Here is a 27,708-nt window from a genome sequence, read left to right as displayed (position 1 = left end):
AAAGAGTCCATGGTCCAGAATGAGATGCAATGCTTTGACAACTTCATCAGTGGAAGAGATCAAAATGTTGCTGGGTGACAAAAAAAAAATTGGAGATGTAGTGGGAAATAAGATGTAGACTGTCCTTGGAAATCAGTGGCTAGGCAGAATATTAGTTATATTAAGTGGATCCTTGACTTCCTCACCGCTATCAGTGCAGATCAGACAAACATCCCCTCCACAATCAACCAATCAACACAGGTGCAGCTGTAGGATCTGTGCTTAGCCCAATGCTCTATTCTCTCTACACATGACTGTATGGCTAGGCACAATTCAAGTGCTATCTACAAATTCACCAATGTCACTAATATTGGCAGTATCTCAGCTGGTGATGAGGTGGTGTACGAGAGTGAAATAGATCAGCTAATTGCGTAGTTTCACTTTTCACTTGAATGTCAGTAACAGCAAGGAATTTATTATGGACTTCAGAAAAGGGAAAATTTGGAGAACACAGCAGTTTTCATAGATGGGCCCAAAAATGGAAAGATTGGGCAGCTTCAACTCAATTCCAGTGTATCATCATCTCTTAAGATCTACTCTGGGCTCAACATATTTATACAATTACAAAGGCGGCATGCCAGCAGCTATATTTCAATAGGAGTTTAAGGAAGTTTGGCATGTCAAATACTCTAGCAAATTTCTATATACATGTACTGGGGAGAGCACTGACTGGTTGCATCACCATCTGGCACGGACATGCTAATGCACAGGATTAGAAAAAAAAAGCTCCAAAGCATTGTAAACTCAGTCACTTCCATCATTAAGGACTCTCACCATCCAGAATATGCCTTCTTTGCAACACTACTATCCTCGAGATGGCACAGGAGCCTGAAGATATACACACGCACACACACACATTTTACAAATAGCAATTTTCCCTCTGCCATCACATTTCTGAATGGTCCATTAACCCCTGAAGATTGAGTCACATTTTTGCACTTTTATATATTCTTATTGTTATTTATTCCAATGTTTATGCATTGCACTGTACTGCTGCCATAAATCAAATTTCATGCCATACAGTATGCCAACAATAACAATTTTGTTTTAATTGACCTGGGAATGGGCTGAGAGGAGTAGAATTAGAGCAAACAGCATCTGAAGAGCAAGTGGGTGCAGGGAAAATATTGAAGATCATTCAGGATAGAACTTACTTGTATTTGGAAAAGCACGAACTTATTACAGATAGGCAATGACTGCCAGGGACTTCACATGTCTTAAGAACTGAGGTGTGCAATGAAGGTAAAGAAGATTGATGAACATAGGGCAATGACTTTGGTAATGCTTCCAACAAGTTCCTTAACAGAAGGCCAATCCAAAAAAAAGGGCCAAAGATCCATAATAATTTGGAAGACTGGATTTAAAAATTGCCAAGGGAGAAGGTCAATGACGGGACCTCTGGATAGTAAGGACGGCTGTCAAAGGATACAGCAGAATATTGATCAGTTGGAAATACAAGTGGAAAAATAGTAGATTGAGTTTATCAAGGTATTGCACTGTAGGAGGTCAAATGCAAAAGTATACAGTAAATGGCAGAATCCTTATGAGTAGTAATGTACAGCGAGATCTTGGGAGTACAAGTCCACAGTGCTCTGAAAGAGGCAACACAAGTAGACAGGGTGCAAAGATTAAAGGGTAGCATGCCTTCATTGGTCAGGAGACTAGATACAAAAGATGGGTATACTGTGTACAATTACAGTGTCTATTAAAAGTATTCACACCTCCCCCTTAGAAATTTTCATGTTTCATTGTTTTAATTTAATTTGGCTTTTTTGACACTGATCAACAGAAAAGACTCTTTCATGTCAAAGTGAAAACCAATTTTTACAAAGTGAAATTAATTACAAATATAAAACACAAAATAACTGAATGCAGAAGTATTCACCCACTTCAAGTATGTATTTAGTAGATGCATCATTGGCAGCAATTACAGCCTAGAGTCTGTGTGGATAGGTCTCCATCAGCTTTGCACATCTGGACACTGCAATTCCCACCCCCCTCCCATTCTTCTTACAAATACTGCTCAAGCTCTGTCAAGTTGCACTGGGATTGTGAGTGAACAGTCCTTTTCAAGTCCAGCCACAAATTCGCAATTGGATTGAGGTCTTGACTCTAACTTGGGCACTCTAGGACATTAACTTTGTTAATTTCAAGCCATTTCTGTGAAGCTTTGACTTTATGCTTAGGATCATTGTCTTGCTGGAAAACAAATCTTCTCCCAAGTCGCAGTTCTCTTGCAGATTGCATTAGGTTTTCCTCCAGGATTTCCCTGTAATTTTGCTGCATTCATTTTACCCTCTACTTGACAAGCCTTCCAGGGCCAGCTGCAGTGAAGTATCCCCACAGCATCATGCAGCCACCACTATGCTTCACAGTAGGGATGGTGTATTTTTGATGATGTGCAGTGTTTGGCCTATGCCAAACATAGCTTTTTGGCCATCAGACTAAATGCTCAATTTTGGTTTCATCAGACTACAGAACCTCCTTCCAGCTGACTTCAGAGTCTGGCAATCTCCATCTGAGATTTCATGTGAGTTTTTCCAACAGCAGCTTTCCCTTTGCCACTCTCCTATAAAGCTGCGACTGGTGATGCACCAATGCAACAGTTGTACGCACAGTCTATCCCATCTCAGCCACTGAAACTTATAACTCCTCCAGAACTGTCATCAATCTCTTGGTGACGTCACTCACTTGTCCCCTTCTTGCACAGTCACTTTGTTTTGAGGATGGCCCGCTCCAGGTAGATTTACAGCTGTGCCATATCTTTCCATTTCTTGATGACTAACCTAACTGTACTCCAAGGAACATTTAGTGACCTGGAAATTTTCTTGTATGTATCTGACTTGTGCTTTTCAATAACCTTTTAGCAGAGTTATTTGGTGTGCTCGTTTGTCTTTATGGTGTAGTTTTTGCCAGGATACTGACTCACCAGCAGTTGAACCTTCCAGATACAGGTGTATTTCTACTGCAATCAATTGAAGCAGCGCGACTGCACACAGGTGATATCCATTTAACTAATTATGTGACTTCGAAAAGCAATTGGTAGCTAAGTGATGATTTGGTGTGTCATATTAAGGGGGAAGGAAGAATACTCAATCAATTATTTTGTGTTTTATATTTACAATTAATTTAGATCACTTTGTAGAGATCTGTTTTTTACTTCGACACAAAAGTCTTTTATGTTGATCAGTGTCAAAAAAAGCTGAATTAAATCCACTGTGATTCAATGCTGTAAAACAATACACATGAAAACTTCCAAGGAAGTGAATACTTTTTATAGGCACTGTATGTTCACCATATTATGAGGAGGATGAGGTAACTTTGTCTGGATTGGAGGCTATTACCTATAATGAGAGGTTGGACAAACCTGGATTGTTTCTCTGGAGCATTGGATGCTGAAGGGTGACCAGATAGAAATATACAAAGTTTATGAGGGACGTAGGCTAAGCACAGTTACTTTTTCCCTCAAGGGCAGAAATGTCAAATAGTGTGCATGTGCATATTTAAAATGTATCTTGTACATCTACTTTAAACTCCCACACACCTTGGAACATAATACCATAGTGGAGTGTGGAATCAGATATAACGTTAAAAAAGCATTTGTACAGGCATGCTCAGAAATCATACAACATACAAAAAAAACTAGCAGGCAGCACAGTAAGCAAATGAGAAAGATGGAATGTCAGTATTCACTGAATAGGGATAGAACAAAAAAAAACTTGCGATAGTACACCATACCTGCTGCACTGAATAAACTATTGAGCTCCTTAATGTATTTAAATTACAAGCAGATCAAAAATGATTCAACTAATCTATTCCAGAGCTGTAAATGCCAAATATTATATTCAAGTATATTGGTTACTTGTTAGTCCACAATACGAGGACTCGGAAAGAAAACAAAACTAAGGCAAAAATGGCTTGACAGACCTAAAGCTTCCTGTTCCTATCTTTTATTCTAGTTATTAATAGGTATATGCATGTGAATGTACCAAAAAGAAAAAAAAAAGCAATAAGGTTAATGATAATTTGGTAAGCACTGTTAGAAAATGATAGCCAAGTAAGTAATAGTTTCAAACAGAATTTTAAGTACTTTGTACAGGCTTAGGAGACAAGAACAGGGCAGTGCCCAGATGGATAATTTAAGACAACACTGGTACTTTGTGTCACCCCAACTTTGAAAGGCTAAAACTGTACAACTCTACCTACATAGTTAGGGGGGACCCAATTCAAAATTTTTTTGTAACTGCAGTTCCTTTGAAGATACAGATTTCTATTTTGAACAAAATCTATTTCCTCTGCAATGAATCTAGTATATCTTTTAAGCTTTAATTACAAAAATTCAAGACCTTTTGCAAGCGATTAACTATACTAACTCATTTTCACATGCAGTCTCAATTAAAATTAATGTTTAAGTATTTTCATTCAAACAATTTTAACTTGATAAAAGACTCAACATACTGCAGTTGAACTTTATAAACTTAAATCATCTGTGTGGAAAACTTCACTTACTTCTGAAATAATCTTCTGTATATCCACATCATTGTGAAATGAAACAAAACCGTATCTGAATATAAAGAAAGATTGTTTAAATTCATGATTTAATTAGTATCACATAAAAGGTACAATCAACAAAATCAAGACAAGGTAATTTACTTCCAAAACCCACATGTAGTCACTGTTGTTGGAAACATGGCACTTAATTTGCATGGACTGACATCAAAGCAGAAATATTATATAGGGAACAAGAAGCAATCCATGGCATTCCGTTACACCACCTCAATTTTTACTTAGAGTCATGGAGTCAGAAGTACAGCACAGGAACAGGTCCCTTGGTCCATCTAGTTCATGCCAAAACCATTTCAACTGCCTACTCTCATCTACCTGCACCAGGACCATAGCCCTCCATAACCCTATTATCCAAACTTCTCTTCAAGGTTGAAATCTAGCTTGCACGCACCACCTGTACTGGCAGCTAATTCCACACTCTCAAGACCTTCTGAGTGAAGTTTCCTCCTCAAGTTCCCTTTAAACTTCACACCTTTCACCTTCAGCCATGGCCTCAATTTGTACTCCCACTTGCATTTATTTGCCTGCTTGCATTTACCCTATCTATACCCCTCAAAATTTTGTATACCTCTATCAAATCTCCTCTCAATCTTCTATGTTCGACAGAATACAGTCCTAACCTAATCAATCTTTCCTTATAATTTAGGTTCTCCAGACATGGCAATATCCTTTACATAATATCCCATCTTCTGCACTTAATACATTGATTTATAAAGGCTAATGTGCCAAAAGCTTTCTTCATGGCCCTATCTACTTGTGATGCCACTTCCAACGAATTATGTACCTGTATTCCCAGATCCCTTTATGCTACCACACTCATCAGTGTGCTGCTGTTCACTGTGCAAGCCTTACCCTGGTTGGTCCTGCCAAGATGCAAAACCTTACTTGTCTACATTAAATTCCATCTGCCATTTTTCAGCCCAATTTTTTCAGCTGATGTAGATCCCTCTGCAAGCCACGATAGCCTTCCTTGCTGTCCTAATGTCATCTGCAAATTTGCTGATTCTGTTAACTACATTATCATCCGGATGATTGATAATAGATGACAAACAATATGGACCCAGCGCTGATTCCTACAGCACAACACTAGCCACAAGTCTCCAGTGAGAGAGCCAACACTCTACTATCACTCTCTGGTTAGTTCTACAAAGCTAATATCTAATCCAATTTACTACCTCATCTTGAATGCTGACCTACTGAACCTTCTTCACCAGCATCCCATGCGAGACCTTTGTCAAAGGCCTTACTAAAGTCCATGTACACAACATGCACTGCTTTGCCTTCAATTTTCTTGGTAACTTCCTCAAAAGAGCTAGAAGAGCCAGTCCCTTAGAATACCTTCCAATAACCTTCCCACAACTGATGTCAAACTCACTTGCCTATGATTTCCTGGTCTGTTTACAGCCTTTTTAAAAAAAACAAAAACAGTGGAACATCACTGGCTATCCCTCCAATCCCTCTGATACTGCTCCTGATGCTCAGGATTTTAAAAATATCTCTGCTACGGCCCTGGCAATTTCTGCATGTTGCCTATAGGGTCCGAGGAACACCTTGATAGGCCCGGGGGATTTATCCAGCTTGATTTGCCTCAGGGTAGCAAACACCCCCTCTGTTATCTATACAGGATCCATGATGCTGCTTTGCCTCACTTCTATAGACTCTAATTGCCTAAGTACATACAGATGCAAAGAATTCATTTAATATCTCCTACGTCTGTTTTGGGTTCACACTTGGGATTGCCATTCTTGTGTTCCAGAGGGTGAATTTTGTCCCTTGCAATCCTTTTGCTCTTAACATACCTATGTAATCTCCTACAACTTGTCTGCTAGAGCAACTTCATGCCTTCTTTTAGCCTTCCCGATTTCTTTCTTCAGTTTTATCTTGCATTTCTTGTACTCCATAAGCGCCTCATTTGTTCCTACTTGCCTATACTTGCTATACATCTTTTTTCTCTTAACCATACCCTCAATACCTCTTGAAAACCAAGGTACCCTACACTTGTTATCTTTGCTTTTTCTGACAGGTTATATTGTTTTATATTTGCTTTTTATTTAATATAGCAGAGACGATAACCAAAGTTTAACAGTTTATTTTAAAAATCAAATGCTGGGTGCAGCGCTATCAAGAGATTTGGATCCAAGTTTGTCAAATGGATTATCCAAGGTAAACTTGCTTAACAGAAAGGATCATTTTGATTTTTACAGTCTAACTTTACAGAAGGAAATCCATGGAACCACAGGACATTACAGCACAGAAACAGATCCTTCAGCCCTTCTTGGCTGTGCCGAACCATTTTTCGGCTTAGTCCCATGGACCTGCACCCGGACTATATCCCTCCATACACCTCTCATTCATGTAGCTGTCCAAGTTTTTCTTAAATGTTAAAAGTGAGCCCGCATTTACCACTTCATCTGGCAGCTCGTTCCATACCCCCACCACTGTGTGAAGAAGGCCTCCCCCCCAATGTTCCCTTTAAACTTTTCCCCCTTCACCCTTAACCCACATCCTCAGGTTTTTTTCTCCCCTAACCTCAGTGGAAAAAGCCTGCTTGCATTCACTCTATCCATACCCATCATAATTTTATATACCTCTATCGAGTCTCCCCTCATTCTTCTATGCTCCAGGGAATAAAGTCCTAACCTATTCAACCTTTCTCTGTAACTCAGTTTCTGAAGTCTCAGCAACATCCTTGTAAACCTTCTCTGCACTCTTTCAAACTTATTAATATCCTTCCTGTAATTTGGTGACCAAAACTGCACACAATACTCCAATTTCAGCCTCAATGCCTTATACAACCTCACCATACAATTCCAACTCTTATACTCAGTACTTTGATTTATAAAGGCCAATGTACCAAAAGCTCTCTTTACGACCCTATGTACCTGTCACACCACTTATAGGGAATTTTGTATCTGTATTCCCAGATCCCTCTGTTCTACTGCACTCCTCAGTGCCCTACCATTTACCTTGTATGTTCTACCTTGGTTTTTCCTTCCAAAGTGCAATACCTCACACTTGTCTGTATTAAAGTCCATCTGCCATTTTTCAGCCCATTTTTCCAGCTGGTCCAAATCCCTCTGCAAGCTTTGAAAACCTTCCTCATTGTCCACTACACCTCCAATCTTAATATCATCAGCAAATTTGCTGATCCAATTTACCACATTATCGTCCAGATCATTGATACAGATGACAAATAGCAATGGACCCAGCACTGATCCCTGTGGCATACCACATCTCACAGGTCTCCACTCAGAGAAGCAATCCTCCACTACCAGACTTCTCCCATTGAGCCCATGTCTAATCCAATTTACTACTTCACCATGTATACCTAGCGACTGAATCAAAACCAATAATTAAACAAATACATTCAGACACAACTTTGTTGATTCTTAATTCTTTTAAATCTGCCACACAGAGCTTGGATTTTAGGATTATTATCCTGATGACTGGCTGAATGCAAAAGGAACATCAGCATTCCAATGTTCACAACACACTCCCCAGCTCCCTACAAATTCACTGCCACCTGGTCATAATATCAATTCTTTCAGAGAAAAAAAAAAGAGGTATTTATATACAACATTGGTTACCTTCTTTGAACCTAGAATTCCATTTATTCATTTTAACTGATGAAATAATTGCACAAAATTAGAACTGTGCTATACTGTTCCCAAAAATGATTTACTTTTAAAGCTGTTGATAATACTTAGCAGCCCAAATCTAATGAAGATTGACATGATTACCAGAGTAAAATACAGAGCAAGCAATGTACTCCAGAATACAAGAGTCACAGAAAGTTTAATTTGACATACCAGTTAGGAAGAAATTATTTGTGGGAAAGCAATACAATGTGTAGACTGCACAGTTATTCAATATATTACCATTCACACAAAATTCATTTATCCCCACTGCAGTGTTAGCCATTTCTCTACACAAACATTTCTCCTGACACTAGAGTGCTAACATCACTACACTGTTAAATGCTTTTGTAGAAAATTCAAATACATTACATCCACTTATTTCCCCTTTGTCCATTCATTATAGCTCAAATTTGTCAAACACTAGTTTTCCAAACAGTCAACTCTGCTTGTGTATTTTGATTTTCCAAGTGTTTTGCCACTATATAAAGGGTTATAACCATGTAACAATCACAGCACCGAAACAGGCCATCTCGGCCCTCCTAGTCCGTGCCGAACTCTTAATCTCACCTAGTCCCACCTACCCGCACTCAGCCCATAACCCTCCACTCCTTTCCTGTCCATATACCTATCCAATTTTACCTTAAATGACACAACTCAACTGGCCTCTATTACTTCTACAGGAAGCTCATTCCACACAGCTATCACTCTCTGAGTAAAGAAATACCCCCTTGCGTTTCCCTTAAACTTCTGCCCCCTAACTCTCAAATCATGTCCTCTCATTTGAATCTCCCCTACTCTCAATGGAAACAGCCTATTCACGTCAACTCTATCTAACCCTCTCAAAATTTTAAATACCTCGATCAAATCCCCCCTCAATCTTCTATGCTCCAATGAATAGAGACCTAACTTGTCCAACCTTTCTCTGTAACTTAAGTGCTGAAACCCAGGTAACATCCTAGTAAATCGTCTCTGCACGCTCTCTAATTTATTGATATCTTTCCTATAATTCGGTGTCCAGAACTGCACACAATATTCCAAATTTGGCCTTACCAATGCCTTGTACAATTTTAACATTACATCCCAACTTCTGTACTCAATGCTCTGATTTATAAAGGCCAGCATTCCAAAAGCCGCCTTCACCACCCGGTCTACATGAGACTCCACCTTCAGGGAACTATGCACTGTTATTCCTAGATCTCTGTTCCTCTGCATTCCTCAATGCCCTACCATTTACCCTGTATGTTCTATTTGGATTATTCCTGCCAAAATGTAGAACCTCACACTTCTCAGCATTAAACTCCATCTGCCAACATTCAGCCCATTCTTCTAACTGGCATAAATCTCCCTGCAAGCTTTGAAAACCCACCTCATTATCCACAACACCTCCTACCTTAGTATCATCGGCATACTTACTAATCCAATTTACCATCCCATCATCCAGATTATTTTATGTATATTACAAACAACATTGGGCCCAAAACAGATCCCTGAGGCACACTGCTAGTCACTGGCCTCCATCCCGATAAACAATTATCCAGCACTACTCTCTGGCATCTCCCATCTAGCCACTGTTGAATCCATTTTATTACTCCAGCATTAATACCTAACGACTGAACCTTCTTAACTAACCTTCCATGTGGAACTTTCTCAAAGGCCTTGCTGAAGTCCATATAGACTACATCCATTGCCTTACCCTCATCAACATTCCTCGTAACTTCTTCAAAAAATTCAATAAGGTTTGTCAAACATGACCTTCCACGCACAAATTCATGCTGGCTACTCCTAATCAGATCCTGTCCATCCAGATAATTATAAATACTATCTCTAAGAATACTTTCCATTAATTTACCCACCACTGATGTCAAACTGACAGATCTATAATTGCTAGGCTTACTTCTGGAACCCTTTTTAAACAATGGAACCACATGAGCAATACGCCAATCCTCCGGCACAATCCCCATTTCTAATGACATCTGAAAGATGAAAGATGAAAGATCAGAGCTCCTGCTTCCCTCAAACTTCCCTCAAGGTCCTGGGGAATATCCTGTCAGGACCCGGAGATTTATCCACTTTTAAATTTCTTAAAAGCACCAGTACTTCCACCTCTTTAATTGTCATAGTTTCCATAACTTCCTTACTTGCTTCCTACACCTTACACAATTCAATATCCTTCTCCTTAGTGAATACCGAAGAGAAGAAATCATTCAAAATCTCTCCCATCTCCCTCGGCTCCACACATAGCTAACCACCTTGATTCCCTAAGGGACCAATTTTATCCCTCATTATCCTCTTGCTTTTAACATAAATGTAGAAACCTTTCAGATTTACTTTCACCTTATTTGCCAAACCAACTCATATCTTCTTTTAGCTTTTCTAATCTCTTTAAGATTCCTTTTACATTCTTTATATTCCTTGAGCAATTCCTTTACTCCATGCTGCTTATATCTATTGTAAACATCCCTCTTTTTCCAAACCAAGTTTCTAATATCCCTTGAAAACCATGGTGCTTTCAAACCTTTAACCTTTCCTTTCAACCTAACAGGAACATAAAGATTCTGTACCCTCATAATTTCACTCTTAAATGACCTCCATTTCTCTATTACATCCTTCCCATAAAACTTGACCCAATCCACTCTCTCCAAATCCCTTCACATCTCCTCAAAGTTAGCCTTTCTCCAATCAAAAATCGCAACTCTAGGTCCAGTCCTGTCCTTCTCCATAATTATATTGAAGCTAATGCTATTGTGATCACTGGACCCGAAGTGCTCCCCAACACATACATCTGTCAGCTGACCTATCGCATTCCCTAACAGGAGATCCAACACTGCCCCATCTCTAGTCGGTACTTGTATGTATTGTTGCAAAAAACTATCCTGCACACATTTCACAAACTCTAAACCATCCAGCCCTTTTACAGAATGAGCTTCCCAATCCAATCTCCCACAATCACCACCTTGTGTTTACTACAAATATCTGCTATCTCCTTACACATTTGCTCTTCCAACTCACGCTCCCCATTAGTTGGCCTATAATACACTCCTATCAGTGTTACTACACCTTTCTCATTCCTCAATTCCACCCAAATAGTCTCCCTAGAGGAGCTCTCTAATCTATCCTTCCAAAGCACCGCCATAAGATTTTCTCGGACAAGCAATGCAACACCTCCTCCTCTGGCCCCTCTTACTCTATCACACTTGAAGCAACTAAGTCCAGGAATGTTTAGTTGCCAATCACACCCTTCCTGCAACCATGTTTCACTAATAGCTACAACATCTAATTCCAGGTATCAATCCACGCTTTAAGCTCATCCACCTTTCTTACAATGCTCCTAGCATTAAAATAGATACATTTAAGATACTCTCCACCTCCTCCTCTCTTTTCATCCCTAACAATGCATTCAAATTTAATATCCTTTTCTTTCTTCTCCCCTACATCTTCGGGCTAAGCGCATCCCTTCTCCATCACCTGCCTTTCCTCCCTCACACACTGTCTACTTACTTGCTCTACTGGTGAACTAACCTCCTCTCCCATAGTTTTCTCAAATTGATTCCCACCCCCCCCCCCATCTTACTAGTTTAAAGTCTGCCCTGTAGCCCTAGCAAACCTCCCCACTAGGATATTGGTCCCCCTAGGATTCAAGTGTAACCCGTCCTTCTTGAACAGGTCACGCCTGCCCCAGAAGAGGTCCCAATGATCCAGAAACTTGAATCCCTGCCCCCTACTCCAATCCCTCAGCCACGCATTCATCCTCCACCTAATTCCATTCCTACTCTCACTGTCGCGTGGCACAGGCAGTAATCCCGAGATTACTACCTTTGTGGTCCTTCTTATCTGCCTTCCTAACTCCCTATACTCTCGTTTCAGGACCTCTTCCCCTTTCCTACCTATGTCATTGGTACCTACATGTACCACGACCTCTGGCTCCTCACCCTCTCACTTCAGGATATCTTGGATGCGATCAGAAACGTCCCGAACCCTGGCACCAGGGAGGCAAACTACCATCCGGGACTCCCAATCACCTCCACAGAACTGCCTGTCTGAACCCCTGACTATCAAGTCCCCTATTACTATGGTCCTCCTTCTCCTATCCCTACCCTTCTGAGCTACAGGGCCGTCCTCTGTGCCAGAGGCCCGGCCACTGTCACTTCCTCCAGGTAGGCTGTCCCCCCCACCCCCAACAGTACTCAAACATGAGTGCTTATTGTCAAGGGGTACAGCCACTGGGGTACTCTCTAGTATCTGCCTCTTCCCCTTCCTGACCGTGACCCACCTATCTGCCTCCCGTGGCCCCGGAGTGACCACCTGCCTGTAACTCCTCTCTATCACCTCCTCACTCTCCCTGACCAGGCGAAGGTCATCGAGCTGCAGCTCCAGTTCCCTAACTCGGTTATGAATAGATCTGCTTTTAATAAATTATGCCAAATGCTGGAATTTAGTCAATCAACACTTCTTCCCAATCTTTCATATTTACCAAGACCATAGTGCAATAATTAACTTCAAATAAAGAATTTCTTACCCTCTTGAAACACCACCTCCATCACTGATTATTTTAACTTGCTTCACAGCACCATACTTTGTAAAGAAGTTTCGCATTTCATCCTCACCCATCTATCATGGAAAATAAAAATCAGTACATTTGTTTAATAGAGATTTAAATGTTTATGCATTACTAAAATTAGGTTATCTTTACATATCCTTTCGGTCTTCACAGCTCCAGAAAACTACTGAAACCTCAAAACTGACCAATTCTATGTAGACAATTGAACAAATGTACGACTCACAACTGACTCAAAGACAATCTTCAGATGGGCCTAGTGACAAGATAATGAAGTATCATGCTGAAGGCTGGTTAGTAAAGAACAAGCCTAGGTGACCACAACAGTAGTCAATGCGGAAAGAATGAGAATTATGAACATCAACCCTGAATGATTGCACAGAAGCCAACAAGTATTTGTAACAATGAAACTGAGAACACAGAACTCTTTTTTAAAAAAATTGGAAACACTCGAAGGTGCAACATTAAGCTCAAAATTAAGTCATGTTCAGAAAATTGTAAAGTTTTACTTCAACATGGAGCAGATGACTTTCTGCAGTGTTACTTGTAAATATCAAAATATTACTAAGTGAAACCCAAAATGGAAGCAGTTGTACATTTTACCCATCTCATTATTTCTGGCTTGAGAATAGCTTTCTACAGCTAATGGATTTACTTGATGTAACAGCACAAAAAGCAACCATCCTTCTGATTTCTCCTAGCATTATTTTCTCATCCTATCTCTATGTACAATTTCCTCCTCACTTTTGGTTAAGTGTAAAGGACTTCTGAGGGGCACACAGAATGGTGGGTGCTTGGAATACACTGCCAGAGGTGGTAGTCTTGTCTTGTCCATACTGCACTGACTGCTGCCATTGTGCTATAAATATGCAGGAGCAGTGTGTGGTTAAGTGCCTTGCTCAAGGACACACATGCTGCCTCAGCTGAGGCTCAAACTAATGACCTTCAGATCATCAGCCCAAAACCTTAACCACTTGGCCACGTGCCAACACTCTGATGAATGTATTTAACCCTTACATACTGTTCCTGTCAAATCTGACCTGTTTTGACATCTGACAGCAGTAAAAACCCCCTCAATGCCACTCTTAAGCTGATTTTTTTTTATTTTTGCTGATTTTGGGTCACTTTCGGAAAAGTCATCAAATTTTGGCTTAAAAAATGGCATTTAGGGTGTTTTTACTGCTGTCAAATGTCAAAACTGGTCAAATTTGACCCAAACAGTATGTAAGGGTTAAGGAGGCTCTTAGGTAGGTCCATGAATATTCAGAGAATGGAAGGACATAGGCATTATATAGGCAATAGGATTTAGTACAGTGAACAATTAATAATTTAATCAGTTCAGCACAACATCATGTGCCAAGGGGCCCATTCCTGTGCTGTACTAACATTTAAAAAAGTACTCAAGCAGAAACATAAATATGAAAAGATTTGAGGGATATAGGCCAAATGCTAGAAAAATGGACTAGCTTAAATGGAAATCTTAGTCAACGTGAACCAACTAGGTCAAAGAGTACATTTCTATGCTGTATGACTATGACCACAGCCTTGAGAAGTCAGTTTGAGACTTAATTATCTGTAACATTTAAAAACCCAACTGCAAAATTATTCAATGTGCAACATTATATGATCCCCAATTTTTTTTTTTGTTTTTTAAAAAAAAAGTACCACTAGGTCTGAAAGGAGCAGATTGTCTTTGAGGACAGGCTGTAATTAAGACTTGAAACCAGCAGTTTATAATTGAAGTCAGCAGTTCAAAAAGTGAAACAACTTGAAATCAAAAACAAGATCCTGAGGGGTCTTGACAGGTGCTTGTGGAGAATGCTCCCTCTTATTGAATAAGCTAGAATCAGTGGCACTGCATAAAAGAGATCACTAATTTAAGATTGGTGAAATCTTCTCCAAGATTTGATTGAAGCAGAATATTAAAATATTTTAAGGTAGAAGCAGATAGCCAAGTAAAGGGGTGAATAGTTACCAGTGGTAGACAAGAATTTGGAGTTCAGATTACAATCACATCAAACGCAGAGCAATTATAGGCTAAGCAGCTTGATTTTCTCTCAATACCTACCAATTTTCACCTTTTAGTCTTTTTCTTTTCTTTGTAAAGGGTATAATAGTGGTGTTGGGGAAACAAAGCTCATGGTCTATGTTCATATTCAGGTTTTCTTTAGGATTTCTTTTTCTAGCCTTGCCACACCCCACCCACATGACTTTTTCTTGAAGAAACTATACATTTGGGTGCCTAGCAGGAGATCTGTCCTCACACTTTATACATAATAATCCTGGTTAACCTTAAAGCCTGCAATCTTCAGGAACTTTCACAATTCCTCCAGGTGCTCTTTACTTCATTTAATCGTCAACATTAATACTGGGTGCTTGTTACAATAGATAGGTTTCCAGGCAAAGTAGAGTTTCGTGGCCATGAATGGGTAGACAGCAACTTCCATCACACTAAACAGGAAGGTTACACGAGACCACATGGCATAAGGTATCAACATGAGAAAAAGCAACTGCTAGTGGCCCATATTCACCATTCTGGCCTGCAGTCCTGAGCAACAGATCTCAGTGCAAGTGACTGCAATGCTCATTCCAACCTGCTCCATGACAACCATCTCAGGTAGTCATCCATTTCCTCAGAGGCCCACTCCACACAGAGCTATACAGCTGAGATTGTTTTAAAGCATTTAAAGCAGTGCCAGGAACAGATTGAACTGGGAATTCACACCAGGTTTACAGCACTGCAACCTTCGCATCCAAGAGCTTTCTCATTTCCATACCTTTGCGTAATTCTTAAGTTGCCAATTTTAACTTTTCTTTTGCATATTACTAACCTACAGAATGTCTTTTCTTCAAATTTTGTACTATCCTTTATTTCCTTAGCTAGATGCAAATTCACTCTCTCAATGGAACTTGCCTTGGTTGAAAAGCTTCTCAGAGACTTCCCCCCTCCTTACCTCTACTGTTGAATGTCCGCATTCTACTTTGCTTCTTTTTCTCCGAACCATGAAACAATGGAAAGCTCAGTGATTCCAAATAGAAGAATTGTTGTTTTGCTTGGTATATTTACACCAAATTCTTCCAGCAGTGAAAAGTTGTGAGAGGAAGGTATAGATTTTAGTCCTGTTGTTCTCTTAGCTACAGAGGTGCTAAAATTGAGGGGATGAAAGAATGTCACAATCTAGCGAAGTAAAGACGTACCTCAAAATCAATTCCACCAACAAAAATAGTGTTTGGCATGATTTTTCCATTTGGCAAAACATATCTTCGATTCACAGCAGATGCTGAAGACTGGCTGTCCAATTCCTGATTGACATCTTGTGATTCAATGATTCTTCCAGACTGCAAACAAAAGAAAATGTTCAAGAATAACATGAAAACAATTCAACTTGTTATTTTAAGTTCTAAATACATTGGTCAAAGTTACAGAGCACATGGAATTGAAGGCAGTATACCAATGTGTGCTGAGAACTAGTTGTTAGACCAGAGTTTCTCAACAGGTAGATTTTTCTCAGGTTGGCAGGTTGCAACTCCTAGTTCTCCTCAGGATCTCTGAGCCCCAGTTATATTATTTTACCCATGTATTTGCCAAGGACACTCGGTGTCATTTTCAATCTTACAGCTGATTGAGGTGTAGGTTTGGGTATGAGAGATTGTGATGAAATTTTTAAAAAGCAATTGTTCACAGTTAAGACTAAGCCAAAATCAACTTTTTTCCCAAATACTAAACTCAAATTTTTGTACCCATTTTGGGATAGATGAGTCAGTTGCACATGACAGAAATTGATCCACAGTCCACTATGTTACGCAACCATCATGCCATCTTTACTAATCTCATTTTATTCAAAATCCCTCTATGTTCAGCTTATTCAAAGATCTGCCTGGATGCCTCAAATGTTGTACTGTTCCTGCCTCCATCACCACCTCTCGCAGCTCATTCTAGATACCAACTACTCTGAAATTATCCCTTGGATCCCCTTTCAGCTTCCTTCCCCTCAGCTTCAATTTATGTTCTCTAGTTTTAGACACCTCTAACATGCAGAACTCTAGCTATCTACCTATACCTTAATTTCATATAATGATCGTGTCACTTGTCCACCTCTTTTTCATCATCACCCAAGTGACCAAAATGCTCAATATAAAGACATGAAATGCATCATACAAGAAAATGCCCATTTACCCTAGTGAACCAGTCAGAGAATTTTCAAAAATATTTATTGGCAACCACCTATAAGTTGAAGGTGGAGCCAGGCACACTCACAACTTACATTATATGTCACAAAATTATCAAATGCTTAAAAAATCTGAAGTATTTTGCCAGAAAATGGGTGATGTTATAAACAAATTAGGTGCATAAAAACCATACATTGTAATTTGCTTTGTGAATACGAAGCTTGACTAACCAAGGAACTCTCTTGAACCTCCACTTAGCTAGATATACTATACGCAGCCCAAAGCCAAATTCCTCAAAATCAAAATGAAACTGAGTACATATAAAGCATTCTAAAGAGGGAAGAGTGAACTGCCTTAAGTCATTGTATATACTGGGATCAAAAACATAGGTAGGAAAAGGGAGGAGGTCATAAAAACAGAATATATCAAGTTGGGCAGGAAACAAATACAGGACCCCTGGTTAGTAATCTCTGGATTGTGGCCTTTGCACATGTCTGCAAAGTCAAGAAAATGATGATTTGGCAGATGAATGTGTGGCATAAAAATTGGGCAAGGTTTCAAATTTCTGGATAATTGAGATCTCTTTTGGGGAAGGTATGACCTTACACCTGAACCCGATGTGGACCAATATCTTTGCAGGCATTTGCTAGAGCAGTTGGGGAGGGTTTAAAAAGGATGTGAAATAATAGGGCCAAGGATGGGGCAATTGGTTTACAACCAGATGCAGTGTGTAGTGAGACTGAGGAAGGATAGGCAGATAACAGGGCAAAATTGCAGTCAGTGAGATGAAATAAAGTGCCACAGGGGGCAAAAATCAAAGAAGTGATGAATTCACTTGAACATGTTATACCTGAATGCACACAGTATACTGAATAAGATAGAAGATCTTGTGGCGCAGTTTAAGATTGGTAGGTATGGTGTGGGCATCAAATTGTAGCTGAAAGTAAATAAACAGGTGGGAGCTTCACATCCAAGGATACACATTGTATTGAAAGGGCAGATGGGTGGACAGAGAGGGTGCCACAGCTGTTGCTAAAAAATGAAATCAAATTCTTGGAAGTGACATAGGATTCGAAGTAGTAAAATCCTTGTGGGTAGAGTTAAGGAACAGTAAGGGTAAAAAGATCCTGAAGAGAGTACCAAAGTAAACCAGAGCATTAATAAAAGCTTAACCTTTACACTTAAATATTAGCTACAAAGCAACAGTGTCATGAAAGTTGGATAAATAGTTGAAATGGACACCAGTCTAGTAACTTTTCTCCCCCCAATTGATACTAGCAATTCAACAATAATTAGAATGATGCAGTCCCACCTGAGAGCTTGAACAATAAGTGCCTTCAAATTGAGGGATGTGGCTGCTCTTATGCAACTATGCAATGCTCTGCACAGTGATGTTGATATTAGTACATTAGTATTTAAAATATATTACTGGCGGCAAATACTTAAAAATGTCATCAATTTTTAAGCTACATAGAACAAATTCAGTTAAATGTGGCAAGATATTATGAAAATATTGACAAATGATTAACTAGCCATACTGCAAAAGTTTATGGTTGCAGTTTGTTAAAATGTAAAACTAGAACTCTACAATCATCTTCATACTGAAGGTGTAAGAAGGGCAAGTCTACAAAAGTAATTGAATTATTATTAAAAAGCAATAGTTGAATCAGATACAGTTTATTATTTCTAAAACTTCATCCAGAGAAACACAAGCTACAATTAAAATCTAAACTTAGCAAAACACATTTGGTACAGTTAGCATTACAAGTTTCCTTTATTCGAAAAGGAACAAATAATCAACCTCAGAACATCCCAAACCAATTCAAAATGAATGAATTACTTCTCTCATTGTTGCCGTTACTACCAGGGTGCAGCAGTTACAGGTCTGCAGAGTAAAGCTTATATATAGTCCAATTCAATATTATTTGCTCAACATACACTTCAATATCAATGCCCTCAATACTAACATTAATAATGTATCCTATTAAATGTGGTAGCAACTTCAATAAGATTAAAATTCCTTATTCAAATCATGTTTTTATAATTGTGTCACCTAGAAAAGTAAACAATGCCTAGCAATGATAACCTCAATCTGTTGCTCTACAAAATCTTCACGTTTAGTATCTTCTCAGCACCTTGCAAGCCACAGAGGTGGAGAAAACAATATAGATTGCAAAACTGTTGATCTACCTCTCTACCAGAGGTCTTAAGGTTCAAACCCAGAGAAAAATTGTCAGTTTACTTAAAATTACATACTGTTTATTAGCAAGCTTGCATTGCTCAGTTGAACTAGAGTCCCCACTCACAGAGCCTGGGAAAATCTGCAACCCAAGTAATCCCCGAGTATGGTCTGACCTGCTGTTAAAAACATTTGCTATCACATATGTACTGATAAGGGTACTGTGCAGTTTTCATGCAACAAACACTTCTTTGTTCATACATTATTCTCACAGCACAGCTTGTCAAGCTGCCAGTAAGTCAGTTGGGTTTTAGCCCTTTTAATTCTGCATATAATTCCTCTATACAACATCTGGGGTCTAATGTTTTAGACAAATTTAATATAACTTCTTTGCTCTGTACCTGTGTACTTCTTTAAAGCTGCACATCTCACTTACCTTTTAAAAAGCACTTAGGATTTGACAGAAATAAACCTGAGCTTACATATGCTTAAGTGTTCACTTTGCTTCATAATTTTAATATTTATGGATTCAGTCAAAAAGAATGGAAACGGGCCCTTTGGCCCATCAATACCTGGGCTGCAAATCAAACATTTACCAACAATAATTCCTTTTCTCAATTCAAAGCCTATGGCATTATATGCTACAATGCTTCAAATAATTTAAGATCCAAAAAATTTAAGATGGCAGTGAGATATTAATACACAGCAGCCTCTCCGGACTCCAGATTGGGGATTGCCAAATGTTATGTGGATTTTCTGGTGTAGTCTGTTTTGTCATATGCTTTTGTGATATCATTCTGGAGGAACGTTGTCTCATTTTTTAAAACTGCATTGCATTTGTGGTTTCTAAATAACAATAAACTGAATCTGAAATACTCCAAGACTATCAATTAAATACAAGTGTATCTGCCTCCTCAATTCGAGTGTATCCCAGATTTCAACCACCCTATGAATGAAAAACAACTTCCTCAGATCACCTCCAAGTCTCCCATCCTTTAGTCTGACATCTGAGGGGAAAACTTACATTATCTTATGCACCTTGTAATTTTATATAGTTCTACCAGATTCACCCTCAGCCTTCCTTGCCGTAAAAACAAACTCAACCAAATCACTTTCTCACATCGAAGTTCAATCCAGGCAACATTCAGATGAATCTGGAGCAATGCAGAAAAAGCAGTAGAAGAACTTAGTAAGTCAGGAGGCATCAATGGAAGGAAATAAACAGTCACTATTTGTATCAAGACTCCTCACATGGCCTGGAAAGGAGGAAATAACCAGTATAGAAAGGTGAAGGGAAGAGGTGGAGCAAGACCCTATTGATGGACCACTTCCTTACTGATGTTCAATTAAATTACCATCATACAACTCCACACTCAACATGTTGGGGTCACCACTATTCATGAAGGTCAGAAGTTGGATAATTGTCACAAATAACATTACATTACTCAAATATTCTACCACCTAATGACTTTAGTGCATCACTAACACTTGTAAAATAAACTCCATAAATCTAGATAAAGTAGTTGATTGGTACCCAATCCACAAATCTATAATATTCCCCAATTCCCCTTTCAGGCTGCAGTGAATACCATTTAGGGATTCACTGAATCATGTTGATGAACCTTACTCAAATTCACAGCACTTAATCTCAGGAAAACAAACTAGAACAATATCACTCTCAAGTCTCTCAGTTGCATTATGGAAGCATTTTTCATTCCTTATCATTTGTTTAAAACCTAGAATTCTCTACAGAGGAACCTAATAATATTATCAAAACCACAGAGATCCTGCAGATGCTGGAGATCCAGAGTAATATACACAAAATGCTGGCGGAACTCAGCAAGTCAGGCAGCATCTATGGAAATGAATAAACAGTTGGTGTTTCAGACCTAGACTTTTCATCTGCACTGAAAAGGGGAAAGAAGCAAAATAAGGAGGTGGGACGAGGACAAGCTAGGTAATAGATGAAGCCAGCTGGGTGGGGGAGGGGAGATGAAGTAAGAAGCTTGAAGGTGATAGGTGGAAAAGGCAATGGGCTAGAGGAAGGAGTAATCTGATAAGAAAGTGGATCTTGGGAGAAAGGTGTCACTCTTCCCTTTCAGCCATGATGAGGATGCTCCCAGGTTCGAGAGCCACCCAAGTCAGTCCAGGTAACCTCCAACCTGATATTATCAGCAATTTCTCCCACTTCAGATTATCCCCTCCCCTTTCGCTCTTCTGTCCTCCACTCTGGCCACTTACCTCTTCTCCTCACATATATCACCTTGCCCTGATGACCTTTCTCCACCCCTTTCTCACATGATCCATTCTTCTCTATCCGATTTCTTCTTCTCTAGCCCTTTGGTCTTTTCCACATCACCTCCCAGCTTCTTACTTCATTCCCCCCAACCATTTGGCTTTACCCATCACCTTCTAGCTCGTCCTCCTCCCACTACCCTACCTTCTCATTTTGGCTTCTTTCCCCTTCCTTTCCAGTCCTGATGAACAGTCTCAGCTCAAAATGTCAACTATTTATTAATGTCCATATTAATGTCTGACTTGCTGAGTTTCACAGGTATTTTGTGTACATTGCTAATAATTTTATCACAAATTGCAGCAACTCAGTAGTCTACAGATCACTGTAATGCTATTATAGCATTAGCTACCTGGGTTCAATTCCCACTACTGACTAAGTTGTTTGTATGCTCTCCCTGTAACTATGTGGATTCCCTCCAGGTACTCTGGCTTCCGGCTACATTCCAAAGACATATAGTTAGTAGGTTCATTATGTAATTAGACAGCACAGGCTCCTTCAGCTAAAAGGAGACACAGACTTGTTACTGTGCTGTATCGATAAATAAAAAACTCCTCCCCTTGTTAAAGACCCACTGATATTGGCTTTCAACTGTAAGAAGGGAAGTTCAGTTGAATCACTATTAAACTCCTCCATTCCAATTGACAACTCTGTCCATTCCTCTACTACTTCTGTCAGCAAGATTGGTTGTGAAACTAAATTCCAATTTGATACAAGACTGAAGGCATTTCCAATCCACACTGTCTGCAGAATCAAAAAGGATGCAGGTAACATGCCAGTCTGAAGTGATTGTAAGGATGACTTACAGCAGATTGAAAAGCTTGAGCATGTAGACATTAAGAGGATGTGCTGGAGCTTTTGGAAAGCATCGAGTTGGTTAAGTCTCCAGGACCAGACAAAATGTACACCAGGCTACTGTGGGAGGCGAGGGAGGAGATTGCTGAGCCTCTAGCAACTATATTTAACTATATAACTATGGGATCGAGTTCAAGAGCAGAGAAGTAACATTACAGCTACAAAGGACCCTGGACAGACCCCACTTGGGAGTACTGTGCTCAGTTCTGGTTGCCTCACTACAGGAAGGATGTGGAGGCCATAGAACGGGTGCAGAGGAGATTTACAAGGATGTTGCCTGGATTGGGGAGCATGCCTTTTGAGAATAGGTTGGGTGAGAATGGCAAATCAGGGTAAGACGATAGGAAGGAGGGGAGGAAGAAATAAATGCTGAGTTCCTCCAGCATTTTGTGTGTGTTAACCCTATACTCCTACACAGCTCGTAACCCTTCATTTTTCTTACATCAATGTGTCCAAGAGTCTCTAAAGTGTCCTTATTCTATCAGCTCTACCACCACTCCCAGCAGAGGGCTTCAGGCACCCACCACTCTATGTAAAAATCCTACCTCTGACATCCCCACTAAACTGTCCTCATTTCATCTTAAACTTGTGTTCTGGTGTTTTAGATTTTTTTTAAATCACAAAAAAATGCACCACAAAAAATGTTTTAAGGGGCATTATGCCATAACTATTTCAAGAGTATTAGATAACTGACACTCCCAACAGCTTTACATATGAAATCAAAGACACAATTTAAGTTCTTTGATCACTGACCTATACCGCCAGTGTACTTTTCATTATCAATTTGCTAATAGAACACGATACATTATACATGTTGTGTTAACAGTGGGGTGGAAATTCTTAGGCTACAGGACAATACACTATGGATTAGTTAGTAAGATGGGCAGAGCAATTGTGAATTGTAAGGTGATGAATTTGGATGACTAACTGAATCAAGAGCATGCAAAGCAAGGTTATGATATGAAGCTTCATAAAACATTAACTGCTCTCAGTACTCCTGTGGTTTAATGTCTCCACACTACAAAAAAAAGATGAGATTGGACCAGGGGGCGAGGGAGAGGCTCACAAGGATATTCTAGTCCAACAGCACAAAACATGTCAATTACAAGAACAGAATACATCTGTAGAGTTTAGTTTGGCTTGGGGGAGGGACTGCAGGAAGAATTTGATAGAAGTACATGCTGTAGTCAGAAGTGACAGATTCAAGGACAAAGACTCAAGTGAATGAAGTACATTTATCACTAGGTAATAAATGAAAAAATATTACAGGAACATAAGCAACAAGATTTCCTAACTAAAGAACCCTTTCAAAAAATAAATAAGAGAAAAATCTGCAGATGGTGAAAATCTAGCAACATACACAAAATGCTGGAGGAATTCAGCAGGCCAGGCACCATCTATGGAAAAAAGCAAATGTTGATGTTTCGGCACGAAACATCGACCGTGCTTTTTTCCATAGATTCTGCCTGGCTGGCTGAGTTCCTCTTGTCTTTGGTGTGTGTAGCCCTTTCAAGAAACCCACTGCAGGCAGCATAGGGAAAATTGCCATAATTAACTATAAAATTCCAGGATCTCTAAGAGTACGCTGACATGGGGCCTCCAGTGTGCTCAAAAATCAAAACTTGATTTTTCCTCTTCAACCAAAGGACACCTGCCATCACCTCCAACAAACTGATCTGCTGCCATTTCAAACCACTTCATTACCTCCCCTAGCCTTTCTCAACTGCTTTTCTCCAAAGCAAACCAAAGGTTTCTCAACTTGATCTTTAAAATGCAAGACCAATGGCCTTTCCTTTTATAAAATTGATCTTTATAAGAATATTTCTCATTCTACCCTCACACCTATATTGACAACCATTGTGAAGCCCAACTAAATTTACCTATTTACTCTGCCATTTGAACCTTTTGAACCATCTAGTTAGTGCCTTGCGGTATATGGGGTGTCTAGGGAGGGGTAGCACCTCCGGTGGGGGGGGGAGCTGCCGTACCCTTTTCAGGGCAACTTGTCCATCTTTGGTCCCCACCTGGCACTCAGCTCTCACCTATGGCTCCAAGTAGCTGTAACAAACGCAGCGGCCCCACCCTAGTCAACCACCTTGGCAGATGGGCCAAACCAGGTTTGGGAAGCCACCAGGTCTTTGACCCTTGGTGAGGTAGGGGATCTGCCTATCTCAGCGTCTGAAGTCTGGCCATGCCGGATTGAGCAGAAGAGGCTGATTAATGGTCCAACGGTCAAAACTTCAGGCGTTGGTGGAGTGCTAAGAGCACAAGGCACTTAGACATCCGGGTCATCCACTGCAAGAGGTGGTGACCTCTTTAAACTCACCTGGCAGAAGGCAAAGGCAAACCACTGCTGTAACCTGCCACGTACATGATTTCCCAATATGTCAGAGCGGCGCAGAGGGAAATCGTTCCCTAACTAGAAATTCCAGATGTGACCTAATGATGACGAGGAGTTAGTGCCTTACTAATATTCAAAGGTATTCTACTTTGGAATGCAACATCTTAAGTATACCACATTGGATAATTCACAGTATTAAAAACACTTTACCCCTGCACCATTTTTCTACGTTTTGATTCTTTTAAAATCCCAAAACCCATGAACTCAATTTAAACATACTCAATGGCAGAATTCTTGGGTAGATATTTTTAAGGATTCATTTTCATTTGGGTAATCTCTTTGGATTTCAGTCCTTAATTGCCAAACCAATACAGGTTTCCCCTGCTATCTGAAAGTAGAGCATTCCTATGCAACCGCTTGTAAACTGAAATGTCGTAAAGTGAAGAAGCAATTACCATTAATTTATACGGGAAAATTTTTTGACCATTTGCAGAACCAAATAACCTACCAAATCATACCAAACAAAACATAAAATCTAAAATAACACTAACATATAGTAAAAATAGGAATGATATGATAAATATACACACTATATAAAGTAGAAATATTGTAAGTATGGTGTAGTTTCACTGATCAAAATCGGGAAGACAGTAAGCAAAAATAGATTTGGAGAGAAAAAAAAACGGCACGTACACGCATACGTATGCATGTGTATGCATGTACACGCATACGCAAACAATTGCCTGCACAAGGCTTCACAGTCATTGTAGTCTTTCTCGGGGTAAACATTTATAAAGAGTGTTTTTTTCCCCGTAAAAGTGAAAATCTCTTTGGTTAGTGAAAATGGGTACTAATGTAGGTCTTTCGTAACAGCGAGTTGTCATAAAGCGAAAGTTCGAAAAATGGGGGACACTTGAATTTTAGGAATGTGACACCAGTCCTAGGTATCTGAGACAGGAAGTATTTTATTTTTATTTAGAAGGACAATATGGAACAGGCCCTACCAGTCCAGCAAGCCACACTGTGCTGAAATCTATTTATTTAACTAAGCCTAATCACAGGACAATTTATAATGATCAATTAGTGCAGGGGTCCCCAACTTTTTTTGCACCGCGGACCGGTTTAATATTGACAATATCATTGTGGACCGGCCGACCAGTTGGGGGGGGGGGGGGGGGGAGGGGTGTTAATCACAACCGTAATATAGGTATTAAGTCAACTAAGACACTTAAGTGGCTACTACACTCAAAATCATTTCTAAAAGGGTTTATCTAACAAATTTAATATTAAACACACAACGCACATTTTCCCTGTATGAACATATAAAATCATTGCAACACACCAATATCACTGAATCAGTGGGAGCACTGGGCTTGCTTCCTTGCAACAAGATGGTCCCATTGAGGGGTCATGGGAGACTGCGACACTCGAAGGGGATTCCTCATGTCCAGTCTATTCTGCAATTTAGTTTTCTTTGCATTCATTGCAAAAAACCCCGCTGCGCAGAGATATGATGTTGGAAATGGAAGCAACGTATTCAGTGCTTTTGTGGCTATCTCAGGATATTCAGCCTTGACTTTGATCCAGAATACTGGCAGGAATGTTACGTCAAATATACTTTTTAGCCCACCATCATTTGCAAGCTCGAGGAGTTGATCTTCTTCCTGTGCTGACATGGATGACGCGTGGGTAATGACCTTGCATGTGTTCAAGTTCCAACAGTGGGCGTGACAGAGAATAAAGAAAGGTGCAGCTGACTCACATCGTTTCATTTCACCAAATCATATAGTTTCCTCGCGACCCAGTAGCACATGCTTTGCGGCCCAGTACAGGTTCACGGCCCGGTGATTGGGAACCACTGAATTAGTGTACTAATCCATTCATCTTTAGAAAGCAGGAGAAAACCAGAGCAGCCAGAGGAAACCCACGCGCTCACAAGAAGAACATCAACTTCTTGCAGATGGCATCAGAATTAAACCTCAAACTCTTAACATCCCAAGCTGGAATAGCATTGGTCTACCCGCTACACTACCATTTACTCTTCAGGCACCAAACAGTTTTATTTTGGAGAGATCTTATTCTTCAAAATTCTGGGTAACAGAGACAGCTTGATTAATTCTTTTTCACAGAACAGTTGCCCCACCAACATCCTACTCATTCAGTAACCTGGTGAGCTTTGATGCACTATCACACACATTCCCTCTTGGATAGGGAGACCAGATCTGTACATTATCACTCGAGTATGGTTTCACCACAACATCCACACCTGCATTTATATTATGTAATAAATATCATTATTTACTTTCCTAGTTGTTTCACAAGCACATAAACTTCCAGCAATTCCTCTGCAAGACCAAATTACTCTGAACACCATTTATCATAATACCAAAAACAGATACAGTACTTTTTTAAACCAGTGAATAGACCCTTTCCTTCTATATTCCATTTCATCTTTTACTCAGTTATCTGTAACCCCTTGAAGACTTAAATCCTCCATTGTGCTACCTCATTCAAATCATCACTATAGTTGACAACAGCATTGATCTTGATTTCAAATTACAGTACACCCAGCTATTCACTCCTCAAACTGAAAGTAAGCACTTATTCAGTTCCTTTTCTATCCATTTAACCAGTCCTCATCTTATGTCAACTTCATTTGAGAAATTCCTGAAAAACAAAATGTTTTCCATTTTCTCTCTTCCTTCGATCAAAGTAGCCTAATGCTACCTTTCGATTTCAATGTCCATAAAATGCTGGAAGACGATAAACAGCTATGCACTATCCATACAATGATCTCTTTCAAAAACTTCAGGTCATCTCCCGTTCCTGCTCCAGCCTGCCCATCTTCTCAGACACCATTAGGCCATCGTTTAAACGTATTACCAGATTTCTTAAATAGCAGCTAGAAACATCGTTGGATGAATTATCTTCATTCATATATTAAAAATATATTAAGAAAACGAGTTTTGAAAACTATGCGAATTAAAAAAAAACAAATTACTAAGTTCTCAAAGAGCAAAAAAAAATCGTCGACGCTTCTGCATAAACTTTGGTAAAGTTGGAAGTACTAGA

General features: G+C 39.6%; 1 protein-coding gene across 1 annotated transcript in view; it reads right to left on the bottom strand.

The window, feature by feature from the left end:
- Nucleotides 1-25,401, bottom strand: part of dazl (deleted in azoospermia-like) — a 58,011-nt gene extending 32,610 nt beyond the window's left edge. The window contains exons 1-4 of the mRNA XM_059971459.1: nucleotides 25,330-25,401; nucleotides 15,997-16,137; nucleotides 12,760-12,851; nucleotides 4,549-4,603 (exon numbers count right to left, since the gene is read on the bottom strand). Of these exons, the coding sequence (XP_059827442.1) occupies nucleotides 4,549-4,603; nucleotides 12,760-12,851; nucleotides 15,997-16,137; nucleotides 25,330-25,401 (360 nt within the window). The remainder of the gene's footprint in view (nucleotides 1-4,548; nucleotides 4,604-12,759; nucleotides 12,852-15,996; nucleotides 16,138-25,329) is intronic.
- Between the last annotated feature and the right edge of the window lie 2,307 nt (nucleotides 25,402-27,708).

Source organism: Hypanus sabinus, chromosome 6, assembly GCF_030144855.1.
Source record: "Hypanus sabinus isolate sHypSab1 chromosome 6, sHypSab1.hap1, whole genome shotgun sequence".
Taxonomy (NCBI): Eukaryota; Metazoa; Chordata; class Chondrichthyes; order Myliobatiformes; family Dasyatidae; genus Hypanus; species Hypanus sabinus.
The sequence above is the reverse complement of the archived record's forward strand: the minus strand, read 5'-3'. Positions and strand labels throughout refer to the sequence as shown.